The 12,191-nt window shown below is 37.6% G+C and overlaps 1 protein-coding gene across 13 annotated transcripts in view; it reads left to right on the top strand.

The window, feature by feature from the left end:
- The window catches only part of LRRFIP2 (LRR binding FLII interacting protein 2), a 107,185-nt gene that overhangs the window by 69,931 nt on the left and 25,063 nt on the right, over positions 1-12,191 (top strand). For 8 of the 13 annotated variants that reach the window (XM_027587563.2, XM_027587562.2, XM_027587560.2 and 5 more), the window contains 3 exons: positions 1,035-1,151; positions 3,897-3,968; positions 9,801-9,971. In XM_027587563.2, coding sequence (XP_027443364.1) covers positions 1,035-1,151; positions 3,897-3,968; positions 9,801-9,971 — 360 coding nt within the window. The remainder of the gene's footprint in view (positions 1-1,034; positions 1,152-3,896; positions 3,969-9,800; positions 9,972-12,191) is intronic. The other 5 variants (XM_027587564.2, XM_027587566.2, XM_027587569.2 and 2 more) reach the window with 1 other exon arrangement.

The raw sequence follows: 12,191 nt of genomic DNA, 5'->3' as shown, positions 1-12,191 counted from the left end.
TGATAGAGATACAGTGTAAGCCACAAGTGTACCCATGTATATGTAAGTTTAAATTTTCTAGTAGCCTCATTAAAACAGTAAAAAGAAACAGGGGCACCTGGGTGGCTCAGTCGTTAAACGTCTGCCTTCGGCTCAGGTCATGATCCCAGGGTCTTGGGATCAAGCCCCGCATGGGCTCTCTGCTCCGCAGGAAGCCTGCTTCTCCCTCTCTCCCACTCCCCCTGCTTGTGTTCCCTCTCTCACTGTGTCTGTCTCTGTCAAATAAATAAATAAAATCTTTAAAAAAAAAACAGGTAAAATTTATTTAAATAATATATTTTATTTAACCCAAATATGTCAATGTAATCAATGTGAAAAATTATTAATGAGATATTTTACATTCTTTTTTTCCATATAAAGCCTTTGAAATCTGGTTGTGTATTTTACAATTAAAAATAAAATCTCAATTTGGACTAGCCATGTGTCAAATGCTCAGTAGCCCCATGTGGCTAATGGCTACTGTTTTAGACAGTATAGATCTGTGCCATTTATTAATCCAGTAGCATAATCTCACATTTAAACTAACTGTGGGAATAGCAGTCTAAATTCAGAGTGATATACAATTTGCTTCAGCTGCAAAGTTTGTTTCCAACTTTATCAAAATACTAGAAAAAGAAAAGATTCTGAAGGAGCATCTTCAGGAACTCGGTAGGAGGGCTGCTAATCAGCATACCAGTTATAAGTCCTGAACTGTTTTAAATTAATCTGATGTGCTCATCCCAGTGTTGTTTACGATGTAGAAAAGATAAACTTAGAAAACAACTTGCACACGAACTGTTTCCTTTATTATGAATTCTAGATTCCCTTAAAGTGTTGGAGTGAACTAAGTTTTGCGTAGCATGCCTGGGCCCTTCTCTGGATACCCTCTTCCCATAGCAGTCTGCACTCTCCCCGTCTTCTCACCCATACCCCACCCTGGGCCCAGTTTTAGTTTCCACAGCAAACGCATTTGGAAAGAAGCAAGACTCAGATGTGTCCTCTTCCTCTTTTTCTAGCCGTCATCTCGGAATTCTGCCTCAGCAACGACCCCGCTGAGTGGAAACTCATCCAGACGAGGGAGCGGAGACACCAGCAGCTTAGTAGATCCAGACACCTCATTAAGTGAATTGCGGGTAAACCGCAGTCTTTGGTTTGCTTTTTAAAAACTGTTTTTTGGCTTCTTTGTAGTATAGTATACTGGAACTATTTAACATTTAATGTGACTTAGTAGAAAGAAAAGGAATATGAGTTCTTTAAAAAAAATTATTAAAGATCAGGAATGTGACTCAGATTTGAAAGGAAGGAGATTAGTTAATTCTTTTTTCTGTTCTCTTTCCTGAATATTTGATGGTATTGGAAGGGGTTCTGCTAATTTACAGATGCCAGAAAAACTTGTTAATGTATGTAAAGTAATTCTCTCAGAAATTATTGGCCATATTTTAAATGGAAAATATGTGGATATACAAGGAACCAGACTCTAGGAATTGTCGGTCTTTTGAGCCATTATGTATTATTTGGCTGCTTGAATATAGTTATCTATCAATTTTTCATGAAAAGTGTAATATTGGGGATAACAGAAATACCTGAGTTGAGTCCCCTGGGTTGAGTCCCTGTTCTTATTAACCTTTTTATTTAAAAAATGAGGACTTTCAAAATGTATTTGAATGTTTATTTGCTGAACCTGCTATTTGTGAGCAATGGGGGAAGGGTAGTAATAAAAATTGCATTCGTTCATTCATTCATGCATTCAACATTTATTGAGCCTTTGGCCCCAGAGATTTAGGCCGTGAAACACACTGTGAACTTCAGGAGTTCACTGTTTCATAGGGAAGACAAACTGATAGAAACCAGTAAAACCAGCTCGTGTTATAATAGGTAGTAGCCAGAATAGGGCTATTAAGGGAATTCAGAGAAGTGTCAGCTACATTGGACTAAGGTATGAAAGAAGAATACACATGAACCAGGCAAAGTTGAAGGACAAAGCTTTTCTCAGAACTTCAGAGAACCAGAAGATACTCTGTATAGTACAGTTCCCTGAGGGTAGGATAAGAAGTGAGGAGGAGAGGTGGGTGAGGGGGAAGACCGGGGAAGTAGTTCTGGGCCAGACCACAAAGCATCATGTATAGGAGCCTAGAAGGCATTTGGTATTCCCCTGGCAACTGTGGGATATTAAATAGGGGAGTGAGAGTATCTGATTTGCATTCTTAAAGAGTGACCCCAGATTGGAGGAAGCACTGGAGGCAAGGGGAACAATACCCTGTGGTTGAATAGTGAAGTCAAAACTGTGATGCAAGAAGATGGAAGAAATTTGCTCTGAAGAGAATACTGGAGGATACTGGAGTTGATTGGTCAACAGCAGAGAGAGATAGGAAACTTAAGAGAAGGTTTTTGTTTTCTTTCAAAGGCGGACTTGATTATTATTTTCATTGCTTGACTTGAGAGAGGACAGGAAGGCAAAGGAAGGAGAGGGTGACTGAAGAGCAGAGTGCCTGAGTGGGCGAGAGGAATGCCTAGGGCGCAGATGGAGGAGGGCCAAATGTGGAGGTTCAGTGCTGCTGACACAGGAGGAGGTGGGGACTGGGGTACTGAGTCGGATTGTAGGCGGGTAGGAGCAAGAGTCTGGCTTATGAAGTGGGCAGCCTGTAAAAGTGGGCCGGTGGTTAGAGGGTGGAGAGGTTTGCAGCAGTGATGGTGGCAGTCGAGAAGGAGAGCTGCCCCAGGCCGACATGGCATGACTTTGCGTGTATCAGTATTTACCAAGCTCTTACTAAGTACCAGGCATAGGTGCCGGGGGTGCAGAGTTGAGTAAGATAAACTCTTGCCTTCAGTGGGACAGAACAAAGGAGGGAAAGGCCCTCCAGCCTCACAACTTAGCTCGTGCTTGCCGTTTCCTCGTATTGCTTCTTTAAGAGAGTGACTTCCTGAAGGAAATGAGAGCTTTGTATCCTTATACTTGGTTCCTCGTAGCCCTTCTATATATGTCTGTTGAATGAATCAATGGACAGAAGACAGACAAACCTACAAAGGAGGGAATGAAGAGGGCAGGGGAAGAATAATACAGAAAGTGTGTGTGACTGGCCTTGGAGAATTGATCCTGTCTGTATTGCAGAAGGGTGCTCAGGGAAAATAACCATGGCGGTTATTTTCTCCCTAAATCAAGCATCTGAATAGATTGTATGTAGCAGGGTCAGGTATAAGGGAAACTGTGTTTTCCATTTAAAATTTGACCTGCTTTACTTTTTAAGGATTATGGTTACATTTGGAGCAGATGCTCTTTTCTCATCATTTAAATGCCATCCTCAGCACAGACTTTCATTTGACATAATGTTTAAAATGTTGGTGTTTAACTTCCTTCCCTTTACTTTCTTTCTCCCAAATTAATTGTGGTTGGTAAGCAAGTCATTGAAAGACAACGTTGTTCATATCCATTTATTACAGTTTTTAAAACTTTTGCATGAGTCAGTAAAATTTGCTGCTTATAATTAATTTACTACATGTTTTACTAGTTCTAGGTGAAGCATTATGTTAATTATTTGAATGATTTATAAAATTTTTAATATTATATCTTAAGCATGTTATAATTTATACAGCTTTTTTCCATATACACCCCCCTTTGCTAATGCTGTTTCAACAAATGTTAATGCCAAGAAAATAGTGAACACTTTAGATTGATTACTCCGGACCTTCTCCAGCCCCACTATCCCCTGACCTGTTTGCCCTATTCCATGGTTTGGAGTGGCAGTTACGCTTGTGTACTTTGATTTCTTTGCTTTTAGTCTGGAATATACAAAAGTAGTTCATGTTTTCATCTGAATCTCTGAGACTTAAGATATGTTTGTGCATGATTTTATGCAATGGTTCATTCCTATGTCCTGCAGGATATCTATGACCTTAAGGACCAGATACAGGATGTAGAAGGGAGATACATGCAAGGGCTTAAAGAACTAAAGGTATCAGCGCCCATTCTGCAGCCCAAGCATGCTGTCTGTACGCAGAAGGGTTGGGTAATGGTGGTTTCACAAGTTCTGTTAACCCCGGTGCACAGAGCTTTACTAACAGTGTTTGTCTTTCAGGCATGTGCTTAACCTGCAGTGCATAGGAAAGGCGAACTTTTAGTCTCTGCTTTGTCTAAATGTTTAGTATGGTTTTTGGAATATTCAGTAAAAGATATTACACCTTAGAGTTTTTAACTTTGTAAAATACTTGCATGTCCCTTGTGTCTTAGCCATACAAAATTGAATTGGGCAAACTCTTAGAAAGTATTCTGAGAATGAATATATATATATATATATTTAATTAAAAATTAGACCTTAAAATTCGTCCATGCTAAATGACAGAATATTGCCTATTTCTGTCACCAAATTCAGTCAATATTAAAGGCAGGAGGAAGAAACAGCTAAGAGTGCATTATTATAAATACTCCTTTTGGAGGAAGGACCCTGAGATAGGAGGCCTGTGTTTTTGTTTTGTTTCTTCTTCTTCTTTTTTAAACTATAGGTCAAAAAGGATTATACAGATTCAGTGCTTTAAAAAATTTGTAGGTAAATTTAAATGGGCCTAAATCTTTTCTGAGCAAGGATGGCTACCAGTTTTCAATGTAAGTGTCCGAGTGAGGCAGACAGTTTGGTTGTCAGTGGCACTTGGTTTATCATGCTCTTCCCCATGTTTTATTTTGAAGTTCAAATCTAATATGAGGAAACTAAAAGTTTTCCTGAACACATGCATGTCCCTGTTTGAAATAAAAAATACACGTCAGGCCTCTAAAATCACATAAGTAAGGCATTCAAAAAGGTGATTCGGGATATGCTCAAAGGACAAAGCATAGGCCTAATACGCAAGGCTTTCATCAGCTTTCCTGGCGTGATGTGAAGTAGCCCAGTTACCAGTCAAAACCTTCATGTGGATGATTATTGTCCATAAGGAACTTATGGTTAAGACTCAGGACCAAAAAGGGTAGGGAGTCCTATGGAGAGTGTCCGGGAGGGAAGTGTGGAGGCCGCTGATACGGCAGTGTGAGGCTATCAGTAAACATCAGGAGAATTATAGAAGTCGTATGTGGATGTGCTCAGTTAGTTTTCATGGCTCTAATCTTCAGGATTTAATCCCCTCTTAAGGTTTTAGAGATAAGACTTTTGGAAATATCTTGGATCAAGGGAACAAATCCTATATATTAAGTAAATACATTCATGTTGAAGTCTTATATGTATCAGGAAAGCAAGCGATTCAGAGGCATTCTTACTTGCTTTTTATTTTATTTAAAACATTTTTTTCTTATGTTTTAGATCTACCATTTATTACATTCTTTGAAGGATACAAAAGAACAGATTAAATTTATTTGAGACCAGATACAAGATCCCTTTTTTTAAGAGAAAAAAGCAAAACTTAATGTTCCTCACATAAATGATACCATGCTAAGAAAAACTGTAAAAAAATACGTTAAGTATATCCATGTTCAGTGCAACAGTTTTAAGCATATCCAGAGTAAAGGAAAAATTACTTTGTGATATACAGTGGTGTACCCTACTTAATTTTTTTCATTTAGAAGAGATCTATTTTATTTATTTTTATGTTTATTTTATTGGAGTATAACATGGTGCTATATCAGTTTTAGGTGCACAACATAATGATACAAGAATTCTCTACATTACTCAGTGCTCATCATGATACGTGTACTCTTAATTTCCTTATCTATTTCATCCATCCCCCCTCACCTCCCTTCCCCCCCACCTTTTCATAATTCATAGTCAGCATATAATTGAGCTTGAGTTCAGGTTATATTTATACTTGAAATGACTTTTTTAAGTGGAAGAAAAATCATTTTTTAAAAAAGATTTTATTTATTTATTCATGAGAGACAGAGAGAGAGAGAGGCAGAGGGGGAAGCAGGCTCCCAAGGAGCAGGGAGCCCAAGGAGGAAAAATCTTTTTTTTTTTTAAAGATTTTATTTATTTATTTGAGAGAGAGAGGGAGAGAAACAGCATGAGAGGGGAGAGGGTCAGAGGGAGAAGCAGCCTCCCCGCTGAGCCGGGAGCCCGATGTGGGACTCGATCCCAGGACTCTGGGATCATGACCTGAGCTGAAGGCAGTCACTTAACCAACTGAGCCACCCAGGTGCCCAGAGGAAAAATCATTTAAAAAAATGGTCTGATTGGTGATCAAGCATGGTGGTGTGAATGTATCCTGTTAAAAAAGGATACTGGGTCATTGCTTATGACATTATTCTTGATTAAGTGAGGCAGCCTTTGGGGTTCTTTTCCTCATTCTAGCCTCCATGCAGAACCACCTGGGTTTTGTTAAATCACAGACTGCTGGACCCTACTCCCAGATTTTTTCATTCAGTGGGTCTGGGATGGGGTTGAAAATTCGTAAGTTTACCCAGTTAATGCTGTTGCTGCTAGTCTAGAATCTACACTTGCAAAATCACTGCCTTAGACACATTTAAGTAAAATTAATTCCTAATAGATACCACTATGTAAGCTAGATTGAAATAATTAAAACTACCTTGACACAAATTTAAAACCGTCTTCCATGGTCTGTTTAAAGGAAGAGTACATGCCATAAATGTTACATCAAATTTATTGTTACTGTATTTTTGCATCTCTTGCTAAACTATCTTAGATTCTGATGTTCATGAAGTTATGCTCCATTTTCTATGGGACTGAGCTGTGAGGAAGACTTTTTTTTAATGTTCTTGGCCCCTGAGATGGATCAGAATCATTCTATTCTGTATTATATTAGGATCCCACTATATTTAAACCATTATACAATTGACTTTGCTTATATTTTTTATTTGTTTTAATATTTGTTCCCAGTCCTGGTATAAATGTTGCCTGTTAATACAGCCCTGGTTTATGAAGCATTCTTCTTGTGTGTATATATCCTTATTGAGATATACTTCACACACTGTAAAATTTACCCATTTAACGTGTACACAATTCAGGTGGGTTTTAGCATAGTCACAGAGTTGCACAACCATCACCACAACCCTATTTTAGAATGCTTTCATTACCCCAGAAAGAAACCCTGTACTAATTAGCAGTCATTCCTCACCCTTCCTCTTCCTCTTACACACCCAGCCCTGGGTAACCACTAATCTACTTTCTGTCTCTGTGGATTTGTCTATTCTGGACATTTCATATAAATGGAATCATATAATATGTAGTCTTTTGTGATTGACCTCAGTTAGTATAATGTTTTCAAGATTCATCCATGTTGTAACTTACTTTCTTTGATTCTTTCGTCCGTCCGTCCTTCCTTCCTTCCTTCCTTCCTTCCTTCCTTCCTTCCTTCCTTCCTTCCTTCCTTTCTTCCTCCCATCCATCCATCCATCCATCACGACTGGTTTATATTGCAGTGTATAGATTTACCACATTTTGTTTATGTGTCAGTTGAGGGACATTTGGGTTGTTTCCAGTTTTTGGCTGTTATGAATAATGTTGCTATGAACATTTGTGTACAGGTTTTTGTATGGACATACCTTTTCATTTCTCCTAGATAGATACCTAGGGATAGAATCACTGGGTCATATGGTAACAGTATATTTAACACTTTGAGGAATTGTCAATCTGTTTTCCAAAGCAGCTGCACCATTTTACATTCTCCCCAGCAATGTATGAGGCTTCTAGTTTTTCCACATCCTCACCCCCAACATCTTGTTAATCTTGTTTCTGTTTTTTTTTTTTAATTATAGCCATCATAGGTCTGAAGTGGTATCTCATTGTGGTTTTGATGTGCATTTCCCTAATTACTAATGATGTTGAGCCTGTCTTCATGTGTTTATTGGCCATTTGCGTATCCTATTTGGAGAAATATCTAATCAGATCCTCACCCATTTTTAAACTGAATTCTGTGTCTTTTTATTATGGTGGTGTGAGAGTTCTTTATATATTTTGGATACAAGTCCCTAATCAGATATATGATTTACAAATATTCTCTCCCATAGTATGGATTTTTTTAATACTTTCTTGATGATATTGTTTGTACCACAAAAGTTTTTAATTTTGATGAAGTCTTTCATTGATAGTGCTTTTGGTATTGTATCTGGGAAACCTACTCTGTCTACTCTAAGATCATGAAGATTTAGTGCTATGTTTTCTTTGAAGAATTTCGTAATTTTAGCTCCTACATGTAGGTCTCTGATCCATTTTGAGTTAATTTTTGTGTGCGGTGTGATGTAGGAAGCCAGCTTTATTCTTTTGCATGTGGATATCCTGTTTTCCCAACACCATTTGTTGAAAAACTATTCCTTTCCCATTGAGTTGTCAAAAGTCAATTGATCAGATTTCTGTATCATTTAGGGAGGACGTTAGGTTTGAGGTTGGTGTTGAAGAGAGTAACTACCGTGACTTCCAGTGCTCTGATGAAATCTCAGATGCCAGGCCTTCTGGCCAAGTGTTTGCAATTTCATATTGTTGGAGCGTTCACTGTATCCCCGGGGGTTGCAGCATTCTGTAAGTCTGCTGTGGCCGAACCAAGAAAAAAGGCATACGCAGATTTCTACAGAAATTATGATTCCATGAAAGAGTTTGAGGAGATGAAGAAGGCTGGTAGTTTTCAGAGTGCAAAATGATTTTGGAATGTAAAGAATTTCTTTGGGTTGAGTTCCATTGAAGTCTGTCACTGACCTGTGTTCCTGAACTATGAAACACGAATATTGGGTTATGGAATAGTTTGTCTTGATAAATAAACAACTAACAACAAAAAAAAAGTCAATCGATCACAAATGTAAGGGTTCTGGACTATCAGTTCTGTATCTTTGATCTTGGTTTGTTGAACATTTACATTAGTATTTTTAAAATTTATTTCTAGAAGTAATGACTTTTTTATGTGAAATGCTTCTTTTAAGATTTTATTTATTTGAGTTAGAGCAAGAGTGAGCGAGAGAGAGAGAGCGCATGAGCCGGAGGTAGGGGCAGAGGGAGAGGGAGAAGCAGGCTCCCCACTGAGCAGGGAGCCTGATGTGGGGCTTGATCCCAGGACCCTGGGATCACGACCTGAGCTGAAGGCAGACATTTCACCAACTTAGCCACCCAGGCACTCCAAAATGTTTTTTTCTTTTTAGCCTTAAAAACTATTACTAGGTAGTAATAATCTACCAAATTAGATAGTTATTAAAAAATAGACTTGTAAGCTGTTTTAAGCAGAAAACTTTGAATTATATAAAATTTCAGGCATTTTGTTTTTGCTCTTTTTTTGTTGTTACTTTTTTAAAATCATTTTTGTGTTGCTTACTTATTAAAGAATGACCAGAACGTGAATAATTGCTAGAAAAAAATGTTTATGCCTTTACATTAGCATTATTATACAGAACAAGAAAGTACTGAAAACAGATGTCTGGAAAGTAGCAAAATTCAAATGAGTAGTAAGTTTACTTGTGTGAAGAGAGGCTGTATTTTGTTCTATCATTGCATTCTGAATACCAAACAGCTTGTTGTTTAAAAACAAGAGTAACATTTCTGAAAACATCGATGCTTCTTCATTTTATGACTCTTCACAAATATATGTGGTCTGCATACCTTTATATCTTTCAGAGGCTACATTGCTGCTTGATTTTGTTTTCTTGGACAGCAGAGAGCATATAAAGTTCTTATCCTGGCATAATTGGCTTATTACCATCCTTCCGTTTCATGTGCATGTTACTAAACCAGGAATTCCCTCAACCGCTTGCATTTTGCAAAAATGCATCTTCATGTGTTTGTGCCAGTGCTGTATTTCCTGTTATATTGATTATAAGCAATGAACATATTTTAGATATCAGGCTGATGGCTGTGACTTTCATCTAGGAGTCTTTATCCGAAGTGGAAGAAAAATACAAGAAAGCCATGGTTTCCAACGCACAGTTAGACAATGAGAAGAACAATTTGATCTACCAGGTAGACACCCTCAAGGATGTTATTGAAGAACAGGAGGAACAAATGGCAGAATTTTATAGAGAAAATGAAGAAAAATCAAAGGTAATTGTGCATCTTGTATCATCCCTTTCTCTGGGTCAGAAAATTAGAACCTGCCATTTCGGAGGTGCTGGGCTTGATGGAAGAGCGCAGCATACCCGGGCCTGAAGCTGCAGTCAAAACTGGTCCAGGGAAATTGACAAACATGAGATACCAGGTCTTAAGATATTTTCCTTTTTAAATTTTTATAAAATCTATTTAATTTTCTTAAGGAAAATCTTATGACCTTCATTTTCTGAAGATAGAATACAACTCAAATTTTATCTTTATTTTCTATCTCTTAATTTCTTCTTGTTTTAACTGGCTAGAATGCCACAAAGCTCTGAGGACTTTCAGTGAGATGGTTTATTTTTTCTTTTCTATAATTTTTTAAGATAATCTGTTTTCTAAATTATTGGAGAGAAGTTTTTAACCAGTTACTTAGAAACAGCAGGATGGAGACATGGGTCAGACGTCAACAGATGTTTTCTTTAGAGGTTTGTAAGTTATATTGTTAAAATGTGCAGATGGAAAATAAAAGCCACTGTCCAAGGTTCAGATTTGCCCTTTGACAACTGCGGAAAACAAATTGGCTTCTCTTACTGGATTTGGACTTTTTAAAGTGTTGATGTCAGTCCAAGCAGAGGACAAAAGGTTATTAGTGCCAAAAAAATGAGTTGTGACTACATTGCAAAAATAAAAATAAAAAGCCCAGAAAACAATTTAGGAAATGTACACACAGTGAATTGTTAAAAACATCAGTAATCTGAAGGGAGAGAAGCTGTTTAATATAACCTCAAAGGGACTGGTATTAATACTATACACTCTAATGGGGATTTATTTCCTTGAGGACTGAAAATGTTCATTGCAGTCTGTTTTGGTCATGTTTAAAATGTGTTTGTCAAGGGCTTGGGGGAAGGAAGGATGAATAGACAGAATATAGAGGATTTTTAGGGCAGTGATACTATTCTGTATGATACTATACTAGTGGATACATTATTTTTGTCAAAGCCCATAGAATATATAACACCAAGAGTGAGCCTTAATGTAAACTATGGACTTTGGGTGATAATGATGTGTCAGTGTGTGCTCAGCACTTGTGACAAATGTACCACTCTGGTGCAGGATGTTGATAGTAGGTAGGAGAGGCTCTTTGTGTGTGGGGACAGGGCTATATGAGAACTCTGTATTTTCCACTCAACTGCACCAACCTAAAAGTGCTCTAAAAAATAAAGTCTATTAAAAAAAAAGTTAGGGTAAGAAGACTTGTGTCTATATAAGTGAAAAAGAGACCTCCGGATATTTTCATACTGGATGACAGGGCTCATTGAAGACTATGATTTGGTGGCATAGGTGGTTTCCTCTTTGATTCTTCCTGTTTCTCAAGGGCCAATTTCTGAGATTCTAAACTGTCATATTTTATGTAGAGCCCTTGGACTCCTTTTTTGCCTTTCCACGCATTTTTCATGTCTGTTTCTGGCTCTTTGTTTCTAGTAGATTAGAAGAAAATCTCATGGTAAGTATTTAATGTTCAGCACTAAAATGAGTTATTCCATCTTCTCAAATGCCCTTGAGCATTAAAAAAACCCAACAACCCACAAACCTCTATGATTAACTTACCTAGGCAACTTAATATTTTTTTCCTTTTGTCTTTTTCTAATATCTAGAGATGTGTTAGTCTACATAGAGCTGTGGTTTCTAATTTTTATGTAAAAAAAAAAAACCTGTGCTTTTCAAATTAAAAAAATCCCAAGCAGGAGGAGGAACAGAGGGGGAGGGAGAGGGACAAGCAAGGGGCTCTATCTCAGGACCCTGGGATGATGACCTGAGCTAAGTCAAGAGTTGGCTGCTCAACTGACTGAGCCACCCAAGTGCCCCTATAGATATTGCCTCATGCAGTAGAATGTTCACGTTCAGAGACCTACAGAGAGGTCAGGCACTCAGGTATGTTTCATTATAGCTCAGAAAGAAAGGGTAGAGAAGGACCATTCAATTATAACAACAATGATATTAATACAATTTTTCAAAATGTCTTCAGTGCTTCCTGCTGGGATTATGACTGTATCTTAAATATTGTCTCTATACCTACTCTGGGGAAGAATGCCTGATTAGGAATGTCTGAAGTATATTATTTCCTTAATAGCTATTTATTTTAGTAGTGGATTCTTTTTCTTTCTTTTTTTTTAAAAAACGTTTTTAAACATTTTATGTTTAAAGTTGTTTTAACATTTTTAAAAAATGTTT

Source organism: Zalophus californianus, chromosome 1 (genome assembly GCF_009762305.2).
Source record: "Zalophus californianus isolate mZalCal1 chromosome 1, mZalCal1.pri.v2, whole genome shotgun sequence".
Classification (NCBI taxonomy): Eukaryota; Metazoa; Chordata; class Mammalia; order Carnivora; family Otariidae; genus Zalophus; species Zalophus californianus.
The sequence above is the reverse complement of the archived record's forward strand: the minus strand, read 5'-3'. Positions and strand labels throughout refer to the sequence as shown.